This window comes from Coturnix japonica, unplaced genomic scaffold, assembly GCF_054131305.1.
Source record: "Coturnix japonica strain WE unplaced genomic scaffold, WE-NBRP24 Scf040, whole genome shotgun sequence".
Taxonomy (NCBI): domain Eukaryota; kingdom Metazoa; phylum Chordata; class Aves; order Galliformes; family Phasianidae; genus Coturnix; species Coturnix japonica.
The window spans coordinates 3,374,900-3,398,127 of record NW_028188943.1 but is presented as its reverse complement, the minus strand read 5'-3'; the positions used below and the strand labels follow the sequence as shown (position 1 = coordinate 3,398,127).

The 23,228-nt window shown below is 46.3% G+C and overlaps 1 protein-coding gene across 1 annotated transcript in view; it reads right to left on the bottom strand.

The window, feature by feature from the left end:
• Nucleotides 1–3,698: 3,698 nt before the first annotated feature.
• The window catches only part of LOC146753021 (obscurin-like), a 30,612-nt gene continuing 11,082 nt past the window's right edge, over nucleotides 3,699–23,228 (bottom strand). Inside the window, exons 11-15 of the mRNA XM_085531067.1 lie at nucleotides 9,712–9,826; nucleotides 9,078–9,344; nucleotides 8,109–8,384; nucleotides 6,192–6,509; nucleotides 3,699–4,147 (exon numbers count right to left, since the gene is read on the bottom strand). Coding sequence (XP_085387193.1) covers nucleotides 3,699–4,147; nucleotides 6,192–6,509; nucleotides 8,109–8,384; nucleotides 9,078–9,344; nucleotides 9,712–9,826 — 1,425 coding nt within the window. The remainder of the gene's footprint in view (nucleotides 4,148–6,191; nucleotides 6,510–8,108; nucleotides 8,385–9,077; nucleotides 9,345–9,711; nucleotides 9,827–23,228) is intronic.

The following is a 23,228-nucleotide window of genomic DNA, read 5'->3' as shown; positions in this document are numbered from 1 at the left end:
CCACTCATTCAGATCATTCATGCAAGCATATTCAGGCATACCCAGCTCAGGTGACCGGGAAGGCTCCTGCTCCCCAGCAGTCATGGCAAACCCTTCCAGGACCTGTCCCCTATCTCCTTCCTCCCCGCTGTCACTCTGTGAAGCCTTCTGCTGCCATCCCTTTCCCTTCCTTCATGACTTTCTCCTCTGCATGCTGTCTGAATTCTGAGTGGCAGCAGCTGCCCAGGAGGGTAATTTCAGCTCAAGTTCCTGTGCTGCTGACCGTTGCAGTACGTGCAATCCCAGGATTCACACCACAGCTCTACCACCAGCACTGCAGTCCACTGAAGGCGAGGGAGCAGGGCAGCAAGCCAATGCAAGAATGCAGTTGATACACTCTACATTTGATCTCCCTGCTTGTACTGACTGTAGAAGCATCATTCTCTCCGCCCATCTTCAACAGCCCCTGTTTTGACTGATGATTTTCAGAGAAGGTTCAAGTTGGATGTTAAGAAAAACTTCTTCTGAAGAGGAGTGGTGATGTGGTGGCACAGCTTTGCAGGGAGGTGGTGGGGTCACCATCCCTGGAAGTGTTCAATAACCATGGAGATGTGGCACTGAGGGACGTGGGCAGTGTGCATGGTGGGATGGGTTGAGGCTGGATGTGGGGATCTTTGTGGTCTTTTCCAACCACAATGATTTGATGAAGATCAGAAGGCTTGCTTATTAGCAAGACAACAAGCATGGCCTAGACCAAAGAGGTGATGCAAAACTTCTCACAAATGCAATGGAGCTTTGGCCCACTTCAAATAAGGATTTCAGCATGCACCACAAATACTGAGATAATGAGATGGCAGAATCAGCCCTTTTTACTCTAGTTTTCTATAGGTTTCCAAGGTGTGCAGCACTTGTTTCTTTTAAGCAAGAAGGTCTAATCTGCATCCCGTAATGCTCAACACTCAGCACCTAACATTCAACATGTCCTTAAAATGGGATTGTTCTGTGCTACCAGTGGAACCCTGGGGTAGAGGAACCCTGAAAAGCTTTCTGAGTGCAGTGGTAAGAGGAGAAATTAAGACTCAGAAAGCCATTGCACTTTGGGAGAAGCTAGTAAGATGAGGATTTCTGTAGTGAAAGAGCCAACCACTCCAAGAGTACTCATAATCCCTCCTGACTTTCACACCACATCATTTTGCAGTGAGGGCTGGACTTGCACGTCATGTTACAGTGGTACACATGAGAAATACAGCAACAGTAGCTAGGCAAGCACTCTCCACGTATGGCAGAGGAGGAGGTATTACATTACCCTGTGCAGCCATGAGCTCATCCGGTCTGAAAGAGAACAGAAAACCTTTGGTTTCTGAGGCAAACAGCTAATAATAGCCCTCAGCTAGCAAAATTCAAGTGTAAAAGCACTACATTGCTGTGTTTTCTCCCTACACCTCTGCAATAAGACGTGGGCTGGCTTTGGCTGCTGAGGATTAACTTGGTTGATTCCAGCTGTTGCCATAGTCTTTCTGTCATTGTTCATATTTCATTTTCTCTGACAGATACCTCCCAAATCTACCCTGTCTGTAATCCACTCTTTGCTGAAACTGACAGTTTCCTGAGCCAAAAGCATGAGCGACACAACTCACGGAACAGATCCAAAGGCCCCAGAATCACATCCACGTGGTGTGGGAATAGTAAGAGCTGATGGTTTAGAGTCTACACCACAGGCAGCAGCAAAACTGTCTACTACAGGAGCAGAGATATATTGCACACCAGGGACTGAATGAGCAGAATGCCCCAAGATGGAGAGAGCAAAGACTGCAACCTTTACAAGGGAACAGAACGCAAGCTATGCCCTGCAAGGACACCAGGTCTGTGTGAGCAGAAAGGCAGTAGACTCCCAGTACAGTTGCTCCTCCACATAGCTGATCAAATGCCAAACCTTGACCAGGATTAAGCTCCAATGTGTTCACTGCCATAGGAAAGAAGAGGAGAAAACAGATTCCCTGTCCTGATCAGCTCAGAATACAAGACAAGAACTGTAAAGTTAACAGAGAACAAGCTGACTTATGAGCAAAAACCAGCAGAGTGCAGCTACAAATAAAACAGAAGACAAACCCTCGTCATCAGCCAGCTCACTAATGGTCACTCAGAATGCAGCTGATGTGCTCAAGGCTATCTGGAGTCTAAGTTAAAATTTACCAGATCTTGTGCAAAATATACTGACACCAGAGCAATCTCTACTGCAGCTGGAGTGAGAGATCTGCCTCCATGCTAAACTCTGAGACTAATGAGAAACGTACAATTAGAAAGGTATCAATGGATTCATGACTGGTCATTACATTTACAGAACATGGAACGAATGGTCGTCAACGTGGGATTCAACATGCCAAAGGCAAGTGCAATGCCTCTGACTAAAAGTTCTTAGGACACCAACAACCAAACCTCAGTGCAGCCACAGTAGAGAACTGTAACTACTACTGTTGAAATATCAACTGGTAGAGCAGTGTTGCACATTGTACAAATCACAGTTGGACATCCATGGACAGCTGATGATAAAAGTAGTCGTAGGGGAAGAGCTGGATGAAACACTGTTAAAAACAAATAATCATTTTAGCTGCACGTTTGTAAGCATTTCTTTTCATCCTCCCCAAAACAGTTTCATGGCAGAATCAAGAGGACACATTCACACAGACGTTTCCACAGCCAGACTATGGAATAATCAAAGAATATCAACCAAAATGTGTTTCCTACCAGTTACATGAATCTTGAAGGTGAGTTTCTGGCCAGCAGCCTCGCAGCTGTACTCCCCTGCATCTTTCTTCTCCACCTGGCTCACCACCAGCCGACGCTGTTTGCCCTCTGACTCCACCTTGAACTTCTTGCTCGAGGTGATCAGTTTCCCCTCCTTGTACCACTTCACCTCCGTCTTCTCCTGGGCCACCTCGCAGCTCAGCGTGGCATTTTGAGTCAGTACAGCCTTCACCTCTTTTTGTACCTTGTCCTTGTTTGTAAACACGTCTTCTTTCTCTGCAGGGACATCACAACAGTCACACCGTTTTGCTGTAGTCTGCTGCAGAGCTTACTCCAGTTCCCCGTTTTCACTATACTTGCCCTTCACAGGGAGCATCGTGATGCCTCATTAAGACAGGAAAATACTTTCCCCTCTATTTTGCCTTGGGAAATGATAAGCATATCATTTCATTTCATATCATATCACATCATATCACAAAGCTAAACATTTCGCAGTCTGATAGCAGATTTGGACATGAGATTTAGAACACCTGCATGCACTGCTGAACCTCCTCCCTTATCTTTTTTTCTTCTCATGTCTCTCTACATTTCCAGTAAATCAGAAGGGAACGGCCCTCTAGAACAGGTTGCCCAAGGAGACTGTGGATGCTCCATCCCTGCAGGCATTCAAGGCCAGGCTGGATGTGGTTCTGGGCAGCCTGGGCTGCTGCTTGGCAACCCTGCACATAGGAAGAAGGGGGTTGGAACTGGATGAGCACTGTGGGCCTTTGCAACCCAGGCCATTTATGAGTCTGATTAGTGGCATTTTCCACCTCATTGTGTCATTCAAATTTTGTAACCAGATCTCTTCAAACACCTCCCCTTTTCTCACTCCTTGCATGCCTGGTGTGCTCTTGCACTGTAACCCTGCAGACACCAGCTGACTACAAGAGCTGCACAAGTTACCCTCCTTGCCTATTGTTTGTTGCAGTAATTCATTCCTGGATGGAAAAGCACATGTAGAAAAGTGTTGCTATGACACTAGATGACAAAGAAAGTCCTATAGCCAAAATGTTTTGCACCAGAGAGGCTGTCAGTTGATCCTCCAAATGCAAGACACACCAAATGAAGCGTTCCTTTATCTCTGGGATTCCAAGCATTTTCTCACCTCTGACTTTCACTTGGAATGTTGCTTTGTCATCTTTTGTTTCACAGCTGTAGCTCCCTTGGTCTTTCAGGGTCACATTTTTGACCATGAGCTTGCAGTGCGTCCCCTGGGAGATGATGGTTGTCCTCTGGTCCTGCTTCACCTCTGTTTGATCTTTCTTCCATACGACAGCTCCGCTTGCAGCTGACACCTCACACACCAGCTCCAGGTCTTCAGAAGGACTGACTGATATTTCTGGAGTCGTTTTGGACTTGCTGACAAAATTAATGGCTTCATCTGAAGAAAAAAAGAGGAAGTGGTTTACATCCTGACTCAGGCTTATTCAGCACAGCATTAAGATACAGTTAGAACTGATTATAATGTCTCTGCTCATTACATCTGGGGGATCGAGCTTCACCTCTGGAGGTACTCACATACAAACGTGTGCTTGATTCTCCTGTGTAAGGAAAGAGTAAGTTCTATGCAGACAGTTCTTATTTCTTTTAATCAATTCTGTATTCTGCACGTGTTCTTCTGAAGCTAAAATGAAGGCAGCTAAGTAACCTGTTTGCAATACATGAACAAACCTATTCAACACCTTGTCTCCAAGCTAACAAGCAGCGTTTGATGAGCACATCAGTATTTCATGCCCTTCATTCCATCCAGACAGAACCTGCCTGAGGAGCAAGCTGATGGCTGTCAGCTACAGGCAGACCTAGCTTAGTATTGCATTTCTTAGAGCAACAACTGTTGCTTTCAGTCACTGAATATAACAAGGCCAATTGCTATGCCAGGCACATTTATGACATCAGTGAACAAATAATTCGTTAAAAATTGTGACAGGAGACATCTATTCTTTTAAAACTAGGTGACCAAAGAAGAACAGTCCCTCTAGAGTCAAGCTGTGAAGAACTAATAGCACCAACCAATATCACATACATAGATTACTTCCCTGCCCTAAGACCATCTTGTGACCATTTGGTGCTCCTAATTAAGCCCTCTTGATGGCTTTTTTGTCTGAGCCATGTGACATTTTGTGATGAGTTACTGCTAGTGTTCCCTTCACCCTACACCAAAGTAGGAGGTATCCATTCTCAGGGAATCATGCAGGCTTCCTATGTATCTGATGCTCAGAGACAGCCCCAGAACTTTTTAAATCTTAGCTTAGCTCTCATCCGATAAAGTTCATCAAACAGTGCAACTTGTCCTTTGGGGATGCCTTTGTTCTGCATCAACCAGTTCCAATGGAGTCTTCTTGGCTTGTTTTAGATCAGTTTTTCAACAGATAAAGCCAGGGTCTTTGAATTACAAAGTGAAATTGCAGAATGCATGATTCTCAACCAAACAGAACAGGAGGTGGGATGCAGGGTGAATACCTGAGCCAACACCACCTGCAAGCAATCCTTCAATATCTTAGGAATCTCTAGCCCTCCCAAATCCAGTGCTGTGCTTGATCTATCATCTCTGCTGAGTTTTTAGCTAGCTGATGGTGAGCATCATGGTGGTGATGGGTGAGCAGTCATACTAGAGGGTCTTAATCAACCTTAAAGATCCTGTGATCAGAGGAACGTGAATGTGCTGTTAAAGGTCACAAGCGCTGTACTGCAGCATGAGCATACACAGCGAAAGGCTTTCAGTAGAGCTTCAGTTCATAAATGAGGACTGGGTTATGGAAAATAGGCTCAAGATAGAAACCAGAAAACAGATCTTAACGCCAGGTTCTGTGAATGCAACCAGCTGAATTTCACAGATCTTGAATTTCAATGACAATTTCTTGTGTTATTTTACCCTCCAGCTCCACCCTGAACAGGAACAGGTCAGTGACAAGCATTACTCCTCCAGGCTTGACCTAACAGTGCTTTACTTGTATTATGAGCTAATGGCTGTGCTTACAGCACGTCAGGGAGACACCTCAGAGATCACAGTGTCCTTCGGGTACAGCAGGAGACACTCAACTCTCCAAATGTGGAGTTTAATTTGTCCAAAGAAGGACAGGATTCCCATGCTAATAACTTAGGACCATTTCAGTCATAGGTTTAAAGATGATGTAAATGCTGAGGCAATACATGAACTAGATGAATGAAGCCCAGATGTCAGGGCTCAAGTCGTGACTCCAGCCCCAGCTGGAGCTAAGGCTGTCTTGAATTCATCACAACACAGTTAGATTATTTGCTCATACTGTGGATTTGCATAGGGACAACAGGAAGGTCAGAATTGCTTCAATAGAGCTATGCAATCTTTGTCCTAAATACTGGAAACCCACAGCGTTGGACAAATAAAATGAATTAAGTCTGAAGTGCTTTACATGGATTGTGATCCTATGTTTGCCTCACAAACTTACCTGAGACTTTCCAATCAAAAATCAGAGTGTCATCTCCAATTGTGTAGATGTATGTTCCCTCGTCTTCCTTCGTTACAGCTGAAGCCACAAGCTTATGCAGTTTCCTTTTATCTTCCATTGTGAATTTCTTACTGGTCGTGATTTCTTTGCCATTTTTGTACCACTTCACCATGACATTGGCTTCAGAGGTCTCAGAAACAAATTCAGCTTGTTTTCCAGCAACGGCCCTGATTACTCCTCCAGTTGTCTCTTTGATTACGAAGTTTGCCAGTGCTGAAACAAAATATGGACACACAAAATACATATGATGGTAAAGAACTGCAGGGACATTGGTGACCATGAGGCATTCATTTATCATAAGATCAAACGTGCACGTTTAATCCTAGTTCTAATTGCTAGATTCTAATTCAGAAGCTGGCAAATTGGCAGCTTTTATAAACCACATACCAGATTACCTTATCTCCACAAGTTGAAGGACATACACTGTACAGGGGACAGAGCCAAAGGAAGAAGCCCAAGGCTTCAAGAAAATGTCTAAAATAGGAAAACTGAGGAAAGAATTGGAACAAGCAAACTAGAAGGAAATCAATGGAGGGGGTATCTATTACTGCACTGTAACCCCCTGGCAAAGAAATCGAGCCTAAAAGATAGAGATATCACTTAGGACTGAAAAGAAAAACAGAATTCCTTTATGGAAATTAATTGGAGCGCAAAAGTTAGATGATAAAACTGGCCCCTATTAACACACAGTGGAATAATTCACTTCAAAGATTCAAAATCTCACCACTGTCTTAGCCAAAAGTTTAAGCCTAAGTCCACGGTCCTATTTTACTGAGGGTAATTGAGCTTGTTTTCCAACTTCTTGTTAACATATCATTTCAAAACAGCGCACACAACTGAGTTGGGTCTGTTGAGACAGCGCAGTCAGAGCTGCTAAAATCAAAGTCTGGATTATGCATGCATTTGTTCTGCAGTTCCAAGAACACGCATGTATAATACAAATTCAACAACGTTCTACAGAATGCCTGTATTTAGGAGCTCGAGAGCCAGCTGATGGACACTGGGATGACTGAGATCCTGTCAATACATTTAACTCCATCCTATCATACAGTCAAATTTCATTCATTTTTTCAGCAACTGTCTCTTATCATTGTAGTCCAGTCACCACTGCTGGATGTGAGCCCAACCACACAAAAGCAGCTGCTGGTTTTCACTGCAGATACTGCAGTAAGGAGAAACAGCCTCCGGACTGGACCAGCTGAGCGTGGCCCTACCAGGATTTGCTCCAAAGGTCTTATTACCAGTAGTGCTTCCTGATGAAATACATGGGGGTCCTCCTTTGATTCCAACCCCAACCCACCCCACCATGCCTACTGGTAACATCCATCAGGGCCACATCTCGACAGCTCCTGAACACCTCCAGGGATCCCACCACCTCCCTGGGCAGCCTGTGCCAGTTAATTCTGTGGGCAGACCTGCCAGTATGAAATATTATGCTAACATGACAAAGAGAGAGAAGAAAAGCAAAATTAAGACTAGCTGACAAGCCTTGGCAGGAAGTTCTGCTCTCCATCAATTTAGTCCCTGTGACTCTTCACAGGTGTTTTCTACATTTTGGATCACTGCTACAAAAAGAGCTGTTGACATCATCTCTTGTGGCCACCCTGACAGAAGAGCAGGAAGGCTGGGATGCTCTTTTTCCTATCTTTCCCTTCATTTCCTCTATATCTTAGGGACGAATCACAGCACAGAACACAGAAATCAAATGGCTCTATAAAGCAGATTGGCCAGTTCAAGTCAAAACAGCCACTGAAAACACCCCAGATGCTGTCTGACAACAGCTGGACTGTCGGGGAGTCAGGTGAATGCAGTCTGCTGGCCCTGGGCCGGAAGAGGACAGCCCAGAATGTCACATACCTTTCACTGAAAGCTGATAGAGCATTTTATCCCCCTCACAGATGCACTGATAACTTCCAGCATCATCCATGGAGACGCTGTGAATTTTCAGGGTGTGTTTCTCCCCCACAATTTGCAGTTCAAATTTTCCACTGGCTTTGAGCTCCTTCCCATCCTTCATCCACTCCACAGTAGCACCTGTGTCTGAAAGCTCAGCCTGCAGTTTGGCTTCCTCACGCAGCCGAGCGCAGATCTTTTCTACATCTTTGCTCTTCTTGGTAAATCTCACTGCAGCACCTGTCAGGAGCAAAGGCTGCGTTATTTCAATTTATATCAGGCTAACGTGGTCAATGTTTGCTGCAAGATCTCTGAAAAAGTATCACCTTCTGTTCCTGCACTCATCACTGTGTCAGTGCTGAGCAATTCAAGATATTTAATTTGGTCTTCTTGCCGGATTTACTAAGTAAAAATCAACCAAACATCTCCTTCTACTGATTAATAATGCTCTAAACATGCTTCTGCAGAGGTTTCCACCCAATGACAAACAGCTCCTCCCATCATGAATCTTTGTTCTATTTTGTCATGCAAAGCTGATTGATAGAGATATTATTGGAATGATTGCTCCCCTACTTCTAAACTATTCCAGTGCAATCAGAAAGGCTGTCTGAACCTGGAGCTGAAAGTACTGCTCTATGGTGATGCAGTGGTAAACATGGTGACTGAATGCACTGGCCAAGAGCTGTGAACTGCAGACATTCATCAGCTGGCATGAAGCAATCTGGTTCAGATACCAAGCAGCTGGGTAGATTGGCTTACCCTACACTCAGTGCTATCATGTTTAGGTCATTACCAGGACTCACGTCAGTCCATGGGATGCAATTTCAGGTATTTGGTACAGTCCGTGAATGCCTGCAGCCCCAGTTCTAATCATCAGATCACAGCAACTATGCCTTGACTGTAAGAGGAAAGGAGATGGATCAAAGCAAATACCTCTCACTCTCATCTTGCTGCTGACACCAACATTTTTGGCAACAAATTTCACTTCTGCTCCATCATCGTTCTTGGTGACGTTCTTTATGATTAGGCTGTGAGTAATTTGGGTTCTCTTGATGATGCAGGTCTCGCTTTCCTGTAAGACTTTACAGTTGAGGTACCAAGTGCCGCAACACGTTGTTGTAAGTTCAATAGTAAACATGGCATCCCCTCCAGGTACAGCTTCACCAGTTGTTAGGGGGCATTTCACAACCAGGACTGGTCCTGAGGAAGAACATGTAATGCTCTTTAGATGCAAGTCTGGTATCTCAATTAGAAATGGAAGATTAAATCATAGGTACATTTCTACTTCTCCCTTTGCATGAGTGCTGGAAGAAGCACTTCTGTGCTTAAGATCTGTTACAGAAAGATCTGCCTCTTGCACATGTGAGATATCAAAAGATAAGGATATTCATGTCTCTGTCACAGAAACAGAACTTGTATCACTTTACTGGTAGCTGGAGGTTGATAGGAGATAGGAGAACTAGGAATAAAGGAAAGCCTTTGGTGTGTTAATGCACTACTATCCTTAAAGTCAAAGGAAACATCTTTAGGGAACTAACACAGCTACTCATGGGGTTTTTGTGCTTACCAAGGTGCACGCTCCCTGGGAATTCCAGAGACGGGCTCTGTCCATGCGCATTGACTGCAGACACTCGGAACTGATCATCAGCCTCTTCAGACAGATTTACAGCCCCTGCACAGCTCTATATAACAGTCTTATAGAACTACCTCTAGTAGAAGCAATCTCCACACAGAGATCCTTTCCCAGCACACTCCGACACGGGGGGGGGGGCAAAACAGGGAGGGGGCCACATACACACACAGCACCGGGGGGGCCCGTATCCGACCCCCACCCATCCTTTAAAGGGGTGGGGGGTTTGTTTTAATGGGGGGGGGCCGAGACCACCTTCACCCCCCCCCCCCCCAGCCCTTAAAAGGGGGGTGTCCATTTTGGTGGGGGGGGGGGCAGTGACAATCCCCCCCCCACCCCATCGTTTAAAGGAGGGGGGGTCCGAGACCACCCCCCCACACCCCATCTTTTAAGGGGGGGGGTCAGGGGCTCATGGGGGGCAGCACAACGTGCACAACATTGGGGGAGGTCGGGCTTTAAAAGGGGGGGGGTTACAAAAAGCACAGCTCTCAACTATAGATGGGATTGGCGGGGGCTAAATCGATGGGGGGGGCCCCTTCATGCAGGGGGGGCACAGTGTAAGGCAGCGGCTTTGAGGGGGGGGGTTGGGGCTGTTTGGCCTTTGGGGGGGTTATTGTGTGCCCCACCCCCACCACCCCCACACACAATGGGGTGTTAATGGGGGGGGGGCTTAGATTAGTTGCGTTCCCTATAGCGCTGCCCCCCCCCCGTCATTAACCCCCCCGCTTTATCCTTACGGCTGAGCCCCCCCCCGACAGCGCCCCATTCATCTTGATGGGGGGGAGGGGGTTTGTCACACGATCCCGGCGCGGCTTACGGCAAATCGTCGACCCCACCCCCATCCCCCATAACCCCACCCGGGGGGGGAGGGGGCGATGTGGTGAGTGGGGGGGGGGTTCCGGAGTTGGGGGGTAGGGGTGAGCAAAGCGCAATATAGGGGGGGGGGGGTGTCCTATAACTGGAGGGCAGCGGCTGCACATAGAGCCCGCGGGGGTCGGAGAGCAGCACTTTGGCTGGGGGGGGGGGGGGGGGGGGTCCACGGGGTCCGGGGGTAATGCTGCCCCACCCCCTCCCCCACTGCCGACCCCCCCCCGCGTTGCCCCCCCGCCCCAACATCAGCTCCTGCGGCAGCTCCTCGTCGCTCTCCTCCTCCTCTTCCTCGTCTGGGGGGTCAATATGTGGAGGGGGGGGTCCCATCGGGCAGCGGCAGCTCCGCCGGCTCCGATTGGCTGAGCCGCAGTGCGCGGGAGCGGCTGTTGTGTGCCGGTCGGTGGAGGGGCGGCTCTTCATGGAGCTGCCCCGCAGCCAACAACAGCCTGAATGAGATCCTGGAGTCCCAGACGCTGGAGGATGAGCTGGGAAAGAGCAGAGGCTCCCCACAGAAGGGCAAATCACGTCTGATAACGTGAGTGTGGAGCACAGCCAGCCCCTTCCTCACATGTGTGGGGCTTCCATGTTCCTCTGTGCCCATTGCAGTGTGCCACCCCAATCCTGCTGCCCAGCCAGGAGTGGATGGGATGAGCAGGTTGGGATGCACAGAGCAGTGCTCAGACATTGCTGGGACATTTGTGCACTGCTGTTGAGCTTCCCTTTGTGCAGCAGGGGAGAGGATGGAGGTTTACAGGTGGATGGTTGTTCTTTCTATGGCATTGCACAGGTGGTAGAACCTTGTCCATTCCCAAACTTATTCCAGGGCATGCGGGAATTTGTGCAGTTGTAGTTCCTGAATTGTGCTATTTAAAACCCTCCTGTAAATGGGGATGTTTTGTAATGCCTGCTGGGGCTGCAGGCAGCATTGCCTTCCTCCTTAGGGGGCGGGTTTAATCACAAACCTCCCTATTTCCTCTCACAAACGTCCTACAAACCATGTCTGGGCAGTGCTGTCTCGGCCTGGATCTCAGCTCCTGAGACTGTCAGATGTGAAGCAGCAGCAGCTGGGACAGGGCTGGCTCTGTGTGCCCTCTGTGGGTCTGTGGGCACAGAGTGGGGCAGAGGGATGACTGTGAGAGGGAGGAATTGCCCAGCCACTAGAAAGAGGAAATCAGCTGAAAAGGGGAGATTTGAGAAGCACTGAGGCTGTGGCTGCTTTGACAGTAAGAAGAAACCAAGCTGTCACTGTGCAGATGGGAACTCCAGTAGGAGAGCTGTGGTGGCTTTACAGATGGCAGACAGCAGCTGGAGTGTAGAGCCAAGGGTAGGGGGGGGATCTTCCTCTTAGCAATGCCATGCAAAGAATGATGCAGACTCCTGCAGGGTCGGCTTTGCTGTGTGACCCTGGGTGGAAGCAGCTGGAAGGTCTCAGCCCTTCTGCATTATCCCAGGAGCTGGGGCAGTGCTCGGTCTCATCCCACCTCTGCTAATAGCAAATGCAGAATCCCTTATCTGAGTGCCCTTTTCTCTCATGTAGAGTCACCAACCCTGGGAAGTTCACAAAAAGTTTGGGTGTTGTGTTGAGGGATGTGATTTAACTGGGAAGTATTGGTGATGGTTGGACTGGATGATCATAAGATCATAAGATCATAAGATCATCCAGATCATAAGATCTGAGATCGTAAGATCATAAGATCATCCAGGTCTTTTCCAACCTTGAAAATTCTATGGAGTTGTAGCAGATTGTGGGGGTGTAGGTGTGGTATATATGTACACAGATGGGAATATCCGTATGGAAAAGATAGATCCATGTGTGTTCTGGGCTGCACTGAAAAAGGGGTGGCCAGCAGGAGAGGGAGGTGATTGCCCCCTCCTGCTCAGCTCTTGTGAGGCCATATTTGCAGCACTGTGTCCAGGCCTGGGAAGGATGTGGAGCTGTTGGGGGGGGTCCAGAGGAGGGCCACTGTGATGATCAGAGGGCTGGAGCAGCTCTCCTATGAGGAAAGGTGGAGGGATCTGGGCTTGTTTAGCCTGGAGAATGGAAGGCTGTGGGGAGACCTCATTGTGGCCTTTGAGTACTTGATTGGAGCGTATAAACCGGAGGGGGAATGGCTGTTTATGAGGGTGGACAGTGATAGAACAAGTGGGAATGGTTTTAAACTGAGACAGGGGAGGTTTAGGTTGGATCTTAGGTAGATGTTTTTTGCTCAGAGGGTGGTGACGCACTGGAACAGGTTGCCCAATGAGGTTGTGGATGCCCCATCCCTGCAGGCATTCAAGGCCAGGCTGGATTGTGGCTCTGGGCAGCCTGGTCTGGTGGTTGGCGTCCCTGCACATAGCAGGGGGTTGGAACTGGATGATCTTTGGGATCCTTTTCAACCCAGGCCATTCTATGACTGTACAGTTCCATACTGGAACAAATATAAAATGCTAACTATGTAAAACATGGAGTCAGACCTGTGTGATTTGTCCACACCAGGAGGTGATTAGAAAACAATTTGTAAACTATAAAGCTGCTTGCTGGAAAGGAAAAGAAAATAAAACTACAAGAAAAATGGAAATCATTTCTTCCTGAAAATAGGAAGAATAATGGACCTGACATGAAATTTGGGTGAAGCTGCCTGATTTTATGAAGCTATTCCCATTGTTTTCTTGGTGCTGTGTTTCCCAGATGAGTGGTTTCTGGCTGTGCTGCAGCACCAGTCTGCATGTGAACATCAATTCTATTCACCATCTGGGAAGATTAGGACTTCTCCCACCAGCACCACTGAATTACAGTTACTCAGTGGTTAAACAAAGGAATCCTTAAAGAAGGGTTTACAGCTGTCCTGTTGTCTGAAGTGCTTGGGGCATTCTGATGCTATTAAGCTCTATGTATTAACAAGTTAAAAAAGAAAAGGTAGGCATCTGATTGTTGTGACAGTTTCTAAGTGATTTGGAAAGCTGTACCACCCAACCACTCCTTCTATTTGATGGAGGTGACAAAGCTCAGTTTAATTTCTGACTGCTGTTTAAATTCTGAAGCTCGAGCTGGTTCCTGGAGCAGAAAAAGCTCGGAAGCTGTCCCTCCTACAAGCAGGCACCTCTGAGCAAAATATGACATCTCAATTTCTGATGGTAAGGTCAGGAGATCTGATTCCAGCGTCTAGCTTTCGGCTTCATGCTATGTTTGTGGGACCTTTGGCATCTAGCACTGACCAACAGCAACTGACAGGTTGGTAACAGTGCACCCCAAAGCAGTTATGTGTCTCTTTATGTTATGAGGGAAAATTGTATCACATTGAGATTTCCTATTTTTACTCTTTGCAGATCTAACTAGCTGCTGGAAGAATCCTGTACGCCATGTTCACACCATTTTCAATCAGCTGGATGAGTCTGTTGTTGGCATTTTAATACCATTGACCAGGCAGGCAATATGTATGGAGTATTTGGCTCTCTCTACAGTCATGAATATTTGAGTATCTTCAACATGTGGCTCATTGCTTCCATTTCAGGCTGCCCAGAGAAGCTGTGGGTGCCTGTCCTTGGTGTTGAAGGCGAGGTTGGATGGGTGATGGGCAGCCTGAGCTGGTTAGTGAGCAGCCAGCCCATGGCAGGGTGTTTAGAACTGAATGATCTTGAAGGTTTCTTCCAACCCAAGCTCTCCCGTGATCTTATGATTCTGTGATTTCATTCAGGTTTATTAAGATGAGATGAGTTCTCCTAAATGCGCTGTTCTCCATATGATTATAATTGGAGTCTAGATGGGTGACTGAAACCAGACACCAAACTTGCTGATGGCCAAAATGAAATGAAATCAATCCTTGACTGTGTCAGTAGTCTGTAACTAGAGCTTATCAGGTAATTCCCAGCCTCCTGCCTGTATCAGTGGCTGCACACAGTGAAAAAGTCTGATGGGATTTTAACCTCTAAAATGTTCCAAAGCAACCAGAGGGTCAATATATTCACTATGCAAATACCTGCAGGAATAAGCTTGTCATGTATGTCCTCAGGTACCACAGTAGTTAATGGTGGGACTCAGTAGGTCATGCTGAAAGTTGAGTCTGCTGATCTTGAAGGTCTTTTCCAGCCTACATGACCTTATGCTAATATTTCTGTATTTCTTTCTGATCAGCTCCCAGAAAACCTCCCACCCAGCCCCCAACTGACCCCGTGGTGAAAAATAAAACAGAAACCTCAGTGATGCTGGCATGGTCCCCTCCGAAGATGCACTGCCCCATTCCAATCAATGACTACGTCGTGGAATGCAAGAAACTAACTGGCTTCACCTGGGTGAGGTGCCACGAGTCTCATGTCCCCATCCCAGAGTTCACGGTGAGCAATCTGTCTGAAGAGGCTGATGATCAGTTCCGAGTGTCTGCAGTCAATGCGCATGGACAGAGCCCATCTCTGGAATTCCCAGGGAGCGTGCACGTTGGTAAGCACAAAAACCCCAATGGAAATGGGTCAGTGTGTGCTGAGCAGCTGTGTTGGTTCCCTAAAGATGTTTCCTTTGACTTTAAGGATAGTAGTGCATTAACACACCAAAGGCTTTCCTTTATTCCTAGTTCTCCTATCTCCTATCAACCTCCAGCTACCACTAAAGTGATACGAGTTATGTTTCTGTGACAGAGACATGAATATCCTTATCTTTTGATATCTCACATGTGCAAGAGGCAGAACTTTCTGTAACAGATCTTAAGCACAGAAGTGCTTCTTCCAGCACTCATGCAAAGGGAGAAGTAGAAATGTCCCTATGATTTAATCTTCCATCTCTAAATGAGATACCAGACTTTCATCTAAAGAGCATTAAGACATACATGTTGTTCTTCCTCAGGACCAGTCCTGGTTGTGAAATCCCCCCTAACAACTGCTGTACCTGGAGGGGACGCCATGTTTACTGTTGACCTTACAACAACGTGTTGCGGCACTTGGTACCTCAGTGGTAAAGTCTTACAGGAAAGCGAGACCTGGATCATCAAGGGAACCCAAACTACTCACAGCCTAATCATAAAGAACGTCACCAAGAACGATGATGGAGCAGAAGTGAAATTTGTTGCCAAAAATGTTGATGTCAGCACCAAGATGAGAGTGAGAGGTATTTGCTTTGATCATTCTCCTTTCCTCTTACAGTCAAGGCAGAGTTGCTGTGATCTGATGATTAGAACTGGGGCTGCAGGCATTCACGGACTGTACCAAATACCTGAAATTGCATCCCATGCAATTTCATCCCATGCAATCCCAGGACTGACGTGAGTACTGGTAATGACCTAAACATGATAGCACTGAGTGTAGGGTAAGCCAATCTACCCAGCTGCTTGGTATCTGAACCAGATTGCTTCATGCCAGCTGATGAATGTCTGCAGTTCACAGCTATTGGCCAGTGCATTCAGTCAGCAAGTTTACCACTGCATCACCATAGAGCAGTACTTTCAGCTCCAGGTTCAGACAGCCTTTCTGATTGCACTGGAATAGTTTAGAAGTAGGGGAGCAATCATTCCAATAATATCTCTATCAATCAGCTTTGCATGACAAAATAGAACAAATAAACATTCATTATGGGAGGAGCTGTTTGTCATTGGGTGGAAACCTCTGCAGAAGCATGTTTAGAGCATTATTAATCAGTAGAAGGAGATGTTTGGTTGATTTTTACTTAGTAAATCCGGCAAGAAGACTAAATGAAATATCTTGAATTGCTCAGCAGTGACACAATGATGAGTGCAGGAACAGAAGGTGATACTTTTTCAGAGATGTTGCAGCAAACATTGACCACGTTAGCCTGATATAAATTGAAATAACGCGGCCTTTGCTCCTGACAGGTGCTGCAGTGAGATTTACCAAGAAGAGCAAAGATGTAGAAAAGATCTGCGCTCGGCTGCGTGAGGAAGCCAAACTGCAGGCTGAGCTTTCAGACACAGGCGCTACTGTGGAGTGGATGAAGGATGGGAAGGAGCTCAAGGCCAGTGAAAAATAGGAACTGCACATTGTGGGGAAGAAACACACCCTGAAAATTCACAGCGTCTCAATGGATGATGCTGGAAGTTGTCAGTGCATCTGTGAGGGGGATAAAATGCTCTATCAGCTTTCAGTGAAAGGTACGTGACAGTCTGGGCTGTCCTCTTCCTGCCCAGGGCCAGCAGACTGCATTCACCTGACTCCCCGACAGTCCAGCTGTTGTCAGACAGCATCTGGGGTGTTTTCAGTGGGTGTTTTGACTTGAACTGGCCAATCTGCTTTGTAGAGCCATTTGATTTCTGTGTTCTGTCCTGTGATTCGTCCCTAAGATATAGAGGAAATGAAGGGAAAGATAGGAAAAAGAGCATCCCAGCCTTCCTGCTCTTCTGTCAGGGTGGCCACAAGAGATGATGTCAACAGCTCTTTTTGTAGCAATGATCCCAAATGTGGAAGAGACCTGTGAAGAGTCACGGGGATGTTTACTTAGCTGTCATTCCATGGTGGGCTTTTTCTTACACAGATGTAGAGAGAAACTGAACTTTCCCACGCAGGTCTCTGTTTTGCTGCAGGGTGTAGGTCTGATCTCTGAGATCCACACGCTGGGCCTTGATTGCAATAAATGAGAGCCCTTTGTTTGCTCCAGTGGAAGACTTTCCATTTCTGCAGTACCCTCTGCAGATGACACAAATGCAAATGCACCTTCTTCCCAGCAACAATTGCCTTTTTTTTTTTTTTTACACTGAGTATGCATGAGGCTCTTCATCATATTCTGCTGGCTTGTCACCCTTGTTGGTCCATGGAGAAACAACAAAGCCCTAGGGTAGTGTATGCACTTTGGCATTGGAGAGCCTACTTAATTGCTTCTTCTCAAAGAACGAACTGCAGAGAGACATGGAGACAGCTCCCAACAGAATTGAATAATGGGACTAAATTGATGGAGAGCAGAACTTCCTGCCAAGGCTTGTCAGCTAGTCTTAATTTTGCTTTTCTTCTCTCAGTCATGTTAGCATAATATTTCATACTGGCAGGTCTGCCCCAGAATTAATTGAATTAGCTGATGGACATTTCCATGTGCTTTGCACTGTAATGTGACTATCAAATGAGTAATCAATGCTGTTATTTTAAAACCTGTGTTGGCAAGCTGTAAGACAAACAACTGCTGTTGGTAGCTTGGTTACTGCAGAATCAGCTTTCGTGTATCTCATAGATAGGGAAGAGACCCTTAAGGGTCAGCTAGTTGGACTCCCCCGCAATGAACAGGGGCACCACAGCTCCATCAGGTGCTCTGAGCCCTGTCCAGCCTGACTTTGAACATCCTCAGGCTCACCAATCTTATACCCATGCCACACACTCGCAGTATTTCACCATTCAGCATCGCCACTTGTATCTTCTCTTGCTGTAAACCAGAGCTAGCTGGTAAATCATCTGCTGTGCGGGTCAGCTGTGTCTCTCCCATGGGCATCACGTGGCTGCTGGGAGGCTCTGAAGAGCTGCAGCCAGAGGTGTGTCACCCGCTGGGCCTCGTGCCCAAAGGAGCCCACAGGAAAGTGTTGTTGCAGTTTGTCATGCACTGCACTGCCATGAGACTTGACGTGCCAGACATCCTCTGACACGTGACCTCCTGCATCCAGGCAGGACATCTGAGACGTCTCCTTCAGCCTGACGTGGCTGCAGTTTCACACTGGTTTTACTAAGGAAGGAGAAGGCACGTGGATGAAACTCTTTTCCTGCTCTTCCTGGCATTAGCTCATAGTACAAGTAAAGCACTGTCAGGTCAAGCCTGGAGGAGTAATGCTTGTCACTGACATGTTCCTGTTCAGGGTGGAGCTGGAGGGTAAAATAACACAAGAAATTGTCATTGATATTCAATATCTGTGAAATTCAGCTGGCTGCATTCACAGAACCTGGCGTTAAGATCTGTTTTCTGGTTTATATCTTGAGCCTATTTTCCATAACCCAGTCCTCATTTATGAACTGAAGCGCTACTGAAAGCCTTTTGCTGTGTATGCTCATGCTGCAGCGCAGTGCTTGTGACCTCTAACAGCACATTCACGTTCCTCTGATCACAGGATCCTTAAGGTTGATTAAGACCCTCTAGTCTGACTGCTCACCCATCACCACCGTGATGCTCACCATCAGCTAGCTAAAAACTCAGCAGAGATGATAGATCAAGCACAACACTGGATTTGGGATGGCTAGAGAATCCTAAGATATTGAAGGATTGCTTGCAGGTGGTGTTGGCTCAGGTATTCACCCTGCATCCCACCTCCTGTTCTGTTTGGTTGAGAATCATGCATTCTGCAATTTCACTTTGTAATTCAAAGCCCCTGGCTTTATCTGTTGAAAAACTGATCTAAAACAAGCCAAGAAGACTCCGTTGGAACTGGTTGATGCAGAACAAAGGCATCCCCAAAGGACAAGTTGCACTGTTTGATGAACATTATCGGATGAGAGCTAAGCTAAGATTTAAAAAGTTCTGGGGCTGTCTCTGAGCATCAAATACAGAGGAAGCCTGCATGATTCCCTGAGAATGGATACCTCCTACTTTGGTGTAGGGTTAAGGGAACACTAGCAGTAACTCCTATCACAAAATGTCACATGGCTCAGACAAAATGCCATCAAGAGGGCTTAATTAGGAGCACCAAATGGTCACAAGATGGTCTTAGGGCAGGGAAGTAATCTATCTATGTGATATTTGTTGGTGCTATTAGTTCTTAACAGCTTGACTCTAGAGGGACTGATCTTCTTTGGTCACCTAGTTTTAAAAGAATAGATGGCTCCTGTCTATTACAATTTTTAACGCATTATTTGTTCACTGATGCCATAAATGTTCCTGTCATAGCAATTGGCCTTGGTATATTCAGTGACTGAAAGCAACAGTTGTTGCTCTAAGAAATGCAATACTAAGCTAGGTCTGCCTGTAGCTGACAGCCATCAGCTTGCTCCTCAGGCAGGTTCTGTCTGGATGGAATGAAGGGCATGAAATACTGATCTGCTCATCAAACTCTGCTTGTTTGCTTAGAGATAAAGTGTTGAATAGGTTTGTTCATGTATTGCAAACACGTTACTTAGCTGCCTTCATTTTAGCTTCAGAAGAACATGTGCAGAATACAGAATTGATTAAAAGAAATAAGAACTGTCTGCATAGAACTTACTCTTTCCTCACACAGGAGAATCAAACAGACGTTTGTATGTGAGTACCTCCAGAGGTGAAACTCGATCCCCCAAATGTAATGAGCAGAGACATTACAATCAGCTCTAACTGTATCTTAATGCTGTGCTGAATAAGCCTGAGTCAGGATGTAAACCACTTTCTCTTTTTTTCTTCAGATGAAGCCATTAATTCTGTCAACAAGCCCAAAACGACTCCAGAAATATCAGTCAGTCCTTCTGAAGACCTGGAGCTGGTGTGTGAGGTGTCAGCTGCAAGCGGAGCTGTCGTATGGAAGAAAGATCAAACAGAGGTGAAGCAGGACCAGAGGACAACCATCATCTCCCAGGGGACTCACCGCAAGCTCATGGTCAAAAATGTGACCCTGAAAGACCAAGGGAGCTACAGCTGTGAAACAAAAGATGACAAAGCAACATTCCAAGTGAAAGTCAGAGGTGAGAAAATGCTTGGAATCCCAGAGATAAAGGAACGCTTCATTTGGTGTGTCTTGCATTTGGAGGATCAACTTACAGCCTCTCTGATGCAAAACACTTCGGCTATAGGACGTTCTTTGTCATCTAGTGTCATAACAACACTTTTCTACATGTGCTTTTACATCCAGGAATGAATTACTGCAACAAACAATAGGCAAGGAGGGTAACTTGTGCAGCTCTTGTAGTCAGCTGGTGTCTGCAGGGTTACAGTGCAAGAGCACACCAGGCATGCAAGGAGTGAGAAAAGGGGAGGTGTTTGAAGAGATCTGGTTACAAAATTTGAATGACACAATGAGGTGGAAAATGCCACTAATCAGACTCATAAATGGCCTGGGTTGCAAAGGCCCACAGTGCTCATCCAGTTCCAACCCCCTTCTTCCTATGTGCAGGGTTGCCAAGCAGCAGCCCAGGCTGCCCAGAACCACATCCAGCCTGGCCTTGAATGCCTGCAGGGATGGAGCATCCACAGTCTCCTTGGGCAACCTGTTCTAGAGGGCCGTTCCCTTCTGATTTTCTGGAAATGTAGAGAGACATGAGAAGAAAAAAAGATAAGGGAAGAGGTTCAGCAGTGCATGCAGGTGTTCTAAATCTCATGTCCAGATCTGCTATCAGACTGCGAAATGTTTAGCTTTGTGATATGATGTGATATGATGTGATATGAAATGATATGCTTATCATTTCCCAAGGCAAAATAGATGGGAAAGTATTTTCCTGTCTTAATGAGGCATCACGATGCTCTCTGTGAAGGGCAAGTATAGTGAAAACGGGGAACTGGAGTAATCTCTGCAGCAGACTACAGCAAAACGGTGTGACTGTTGTGATGTCCCTGCAGAGAAAGAAGACGTGTTTACAAACAAGGACAAGGTACAAAAGGAGGTGAAGGCTGTACTGACTCAAAATGCCACGCTGAGCTGCGAGGTGGCCCAGGAGAAGACGGAGGTGAAGTGGTACAAGGAGCGGAAACTGATCACCTCGAGCAAAAGTTCAAGGTGGAGTCAGAGGGCAAACAGCGTCGGCTGGTGGTGAGCCAGGTGGAGAAGATGCAGGGGAGTACAGCTGCGAGGCTGCTGGCCAGAAACTCACCTTCAAGATTCATGTAACTGGTAGGAAACACATTTTGGTTGATATTCTTTGATTATTCCATAGTCTGGCTGTGGAAACGTCTGTGTGAATGTGTCCTCTTGATTCTGCCATGAAACTGTTTTGGGGAGGATGAAAAGAAATGCTTACAAAGGTGCAGCTAAAATGATTATTTGTTTTTAACAGTGTTTCATCCAGCTCTTCCCCTACGACTACTTTTATAATGAGCTGTCCATTGATGTCCAACTGTGATTTGTACAATGTGCAACACTGCTCTTCCAGTTGATATTTCAACAGTAGTAGTTACAGATCTCTACTGTGGCTGCACTGAGGTTTGGTTGTTGGTGTCCTAAGAACTTTTATTCAGAGGCACTGCACTTGCCTTTGGTTTGTTGAATCCCATGTTGATGACCATTCGTTCCATGTTCTGTAAATGTAATGACCAGTCATGAATCCATTGATACCTTTCTAATTGTATGTTTCTCAGTAGTCTGAGAGTTTAGCATGGAGGCAGATCTCTCACTCCAGCTGCAGTAGAGATTGCTCTGGTGTCAGTATATTTTGCACAAGATCCAGTAAATTTTAACTTAGACTCCAGATAGCCTTGAGCACATCAGCTGCATTCTGAGTGACCATTAGTGAGCTGGCTGATGACGAGAGTTTGTCTTCTGTTTTATTTGTAGCTGCACTCTGCTGGTTTTTGCTCGTAAGTCAGCTTGTTCTCTGTTAACTTTACAGTTCTTGTCTTATATTCTGAGCTGATCAGGACAGGGAATCTGTTTTCTCCTCTTCTTTCTTATGGCAGTGAACACATTGGAGCTTAATCCTGGTCAAGGTTTGGCATTTGATCAGCTATGTGGAGGAGCAACTGTACTGGGAGTCTACTGCCTTTCTGCTCACACAGACCTGGTGTCCTTGCAGGGCATAGCTTGCGTTCTGTTCCCTTGTAAAGGTTGCAGTCTTTGCTCTCTCCATCTTGGGGCATTCTGCTCCTTCAGTCCCTGGTGTGCAATATATCTCTGCTCCTGTAGTAGACAGTTTTTCTGCTGCCTGTGGTGTAGACTCTAAACCATCAGCTCTTACTGTTCCCACACCACGTGGATGTGATTCTGGGGCCTTTGGATCTGTTCCGTGAGTTGTGTAGCTCATTCTTTTGGCTCAGGAAACTGGCAGTTTCAGCAAAGAGTGGATTACAGACAGGGTAGATTTGGGAGGTATCTGTCAGAGAAAATGAAATATGAACGATGACAGAAAGACTATGGCAACAGCTGGAATCTACCAAGTTAATCCTCAGCAGCCAAAGCCAGCCCACGTCTTATTGCAGAGGTGTAGGGAGAAAACACAGCAATGTAGTGCTTTTACACTTGAATTTTGCTAGCTGAGGTCTATTATTAGCTGTTTGCCTCAGAAACCAAAGGTTTTCTGTTCTCTTTCAGACTGGATGAGCTCATGGCTTCACAGGGTAACGTAATACCTCCTCCTCTGCCATACGTGGAGAGTGCTTGCCTAGCTACCGTTGCTGTATTTCTCATGTGTACCACTGTAACATGACGTGCAAGTCCAGCACTCACTGCAAAATGATGTGGTGTGAAAGTCAGGAGGGATTATGAGTACTCTTGGAGTGGTTGGCTCTTTCACTACAGAAATCCTCATCTTACTAGCTTCTCCCAAAGTGCAATGGCTTTCTGAGTCTTAATTTGTCCTCTTACCATTGCACTCAGAAAGATTTTCAGGGTTCCTCTACCCCAGGGTTCCACTGGTAGCACAGAACAATCCCATTTTAAGGACATGTTGAATGTTAGGTGCTCAGTGTTGAGCGTTACGGGATGCAGATTAGACCTTTTTGCTTAAAAGAAACAAGTGCTGCACACCTTGGGAACCCATAGAAAACGACAGTAAAAAGGGCTGATTGTGCCATCTCATTA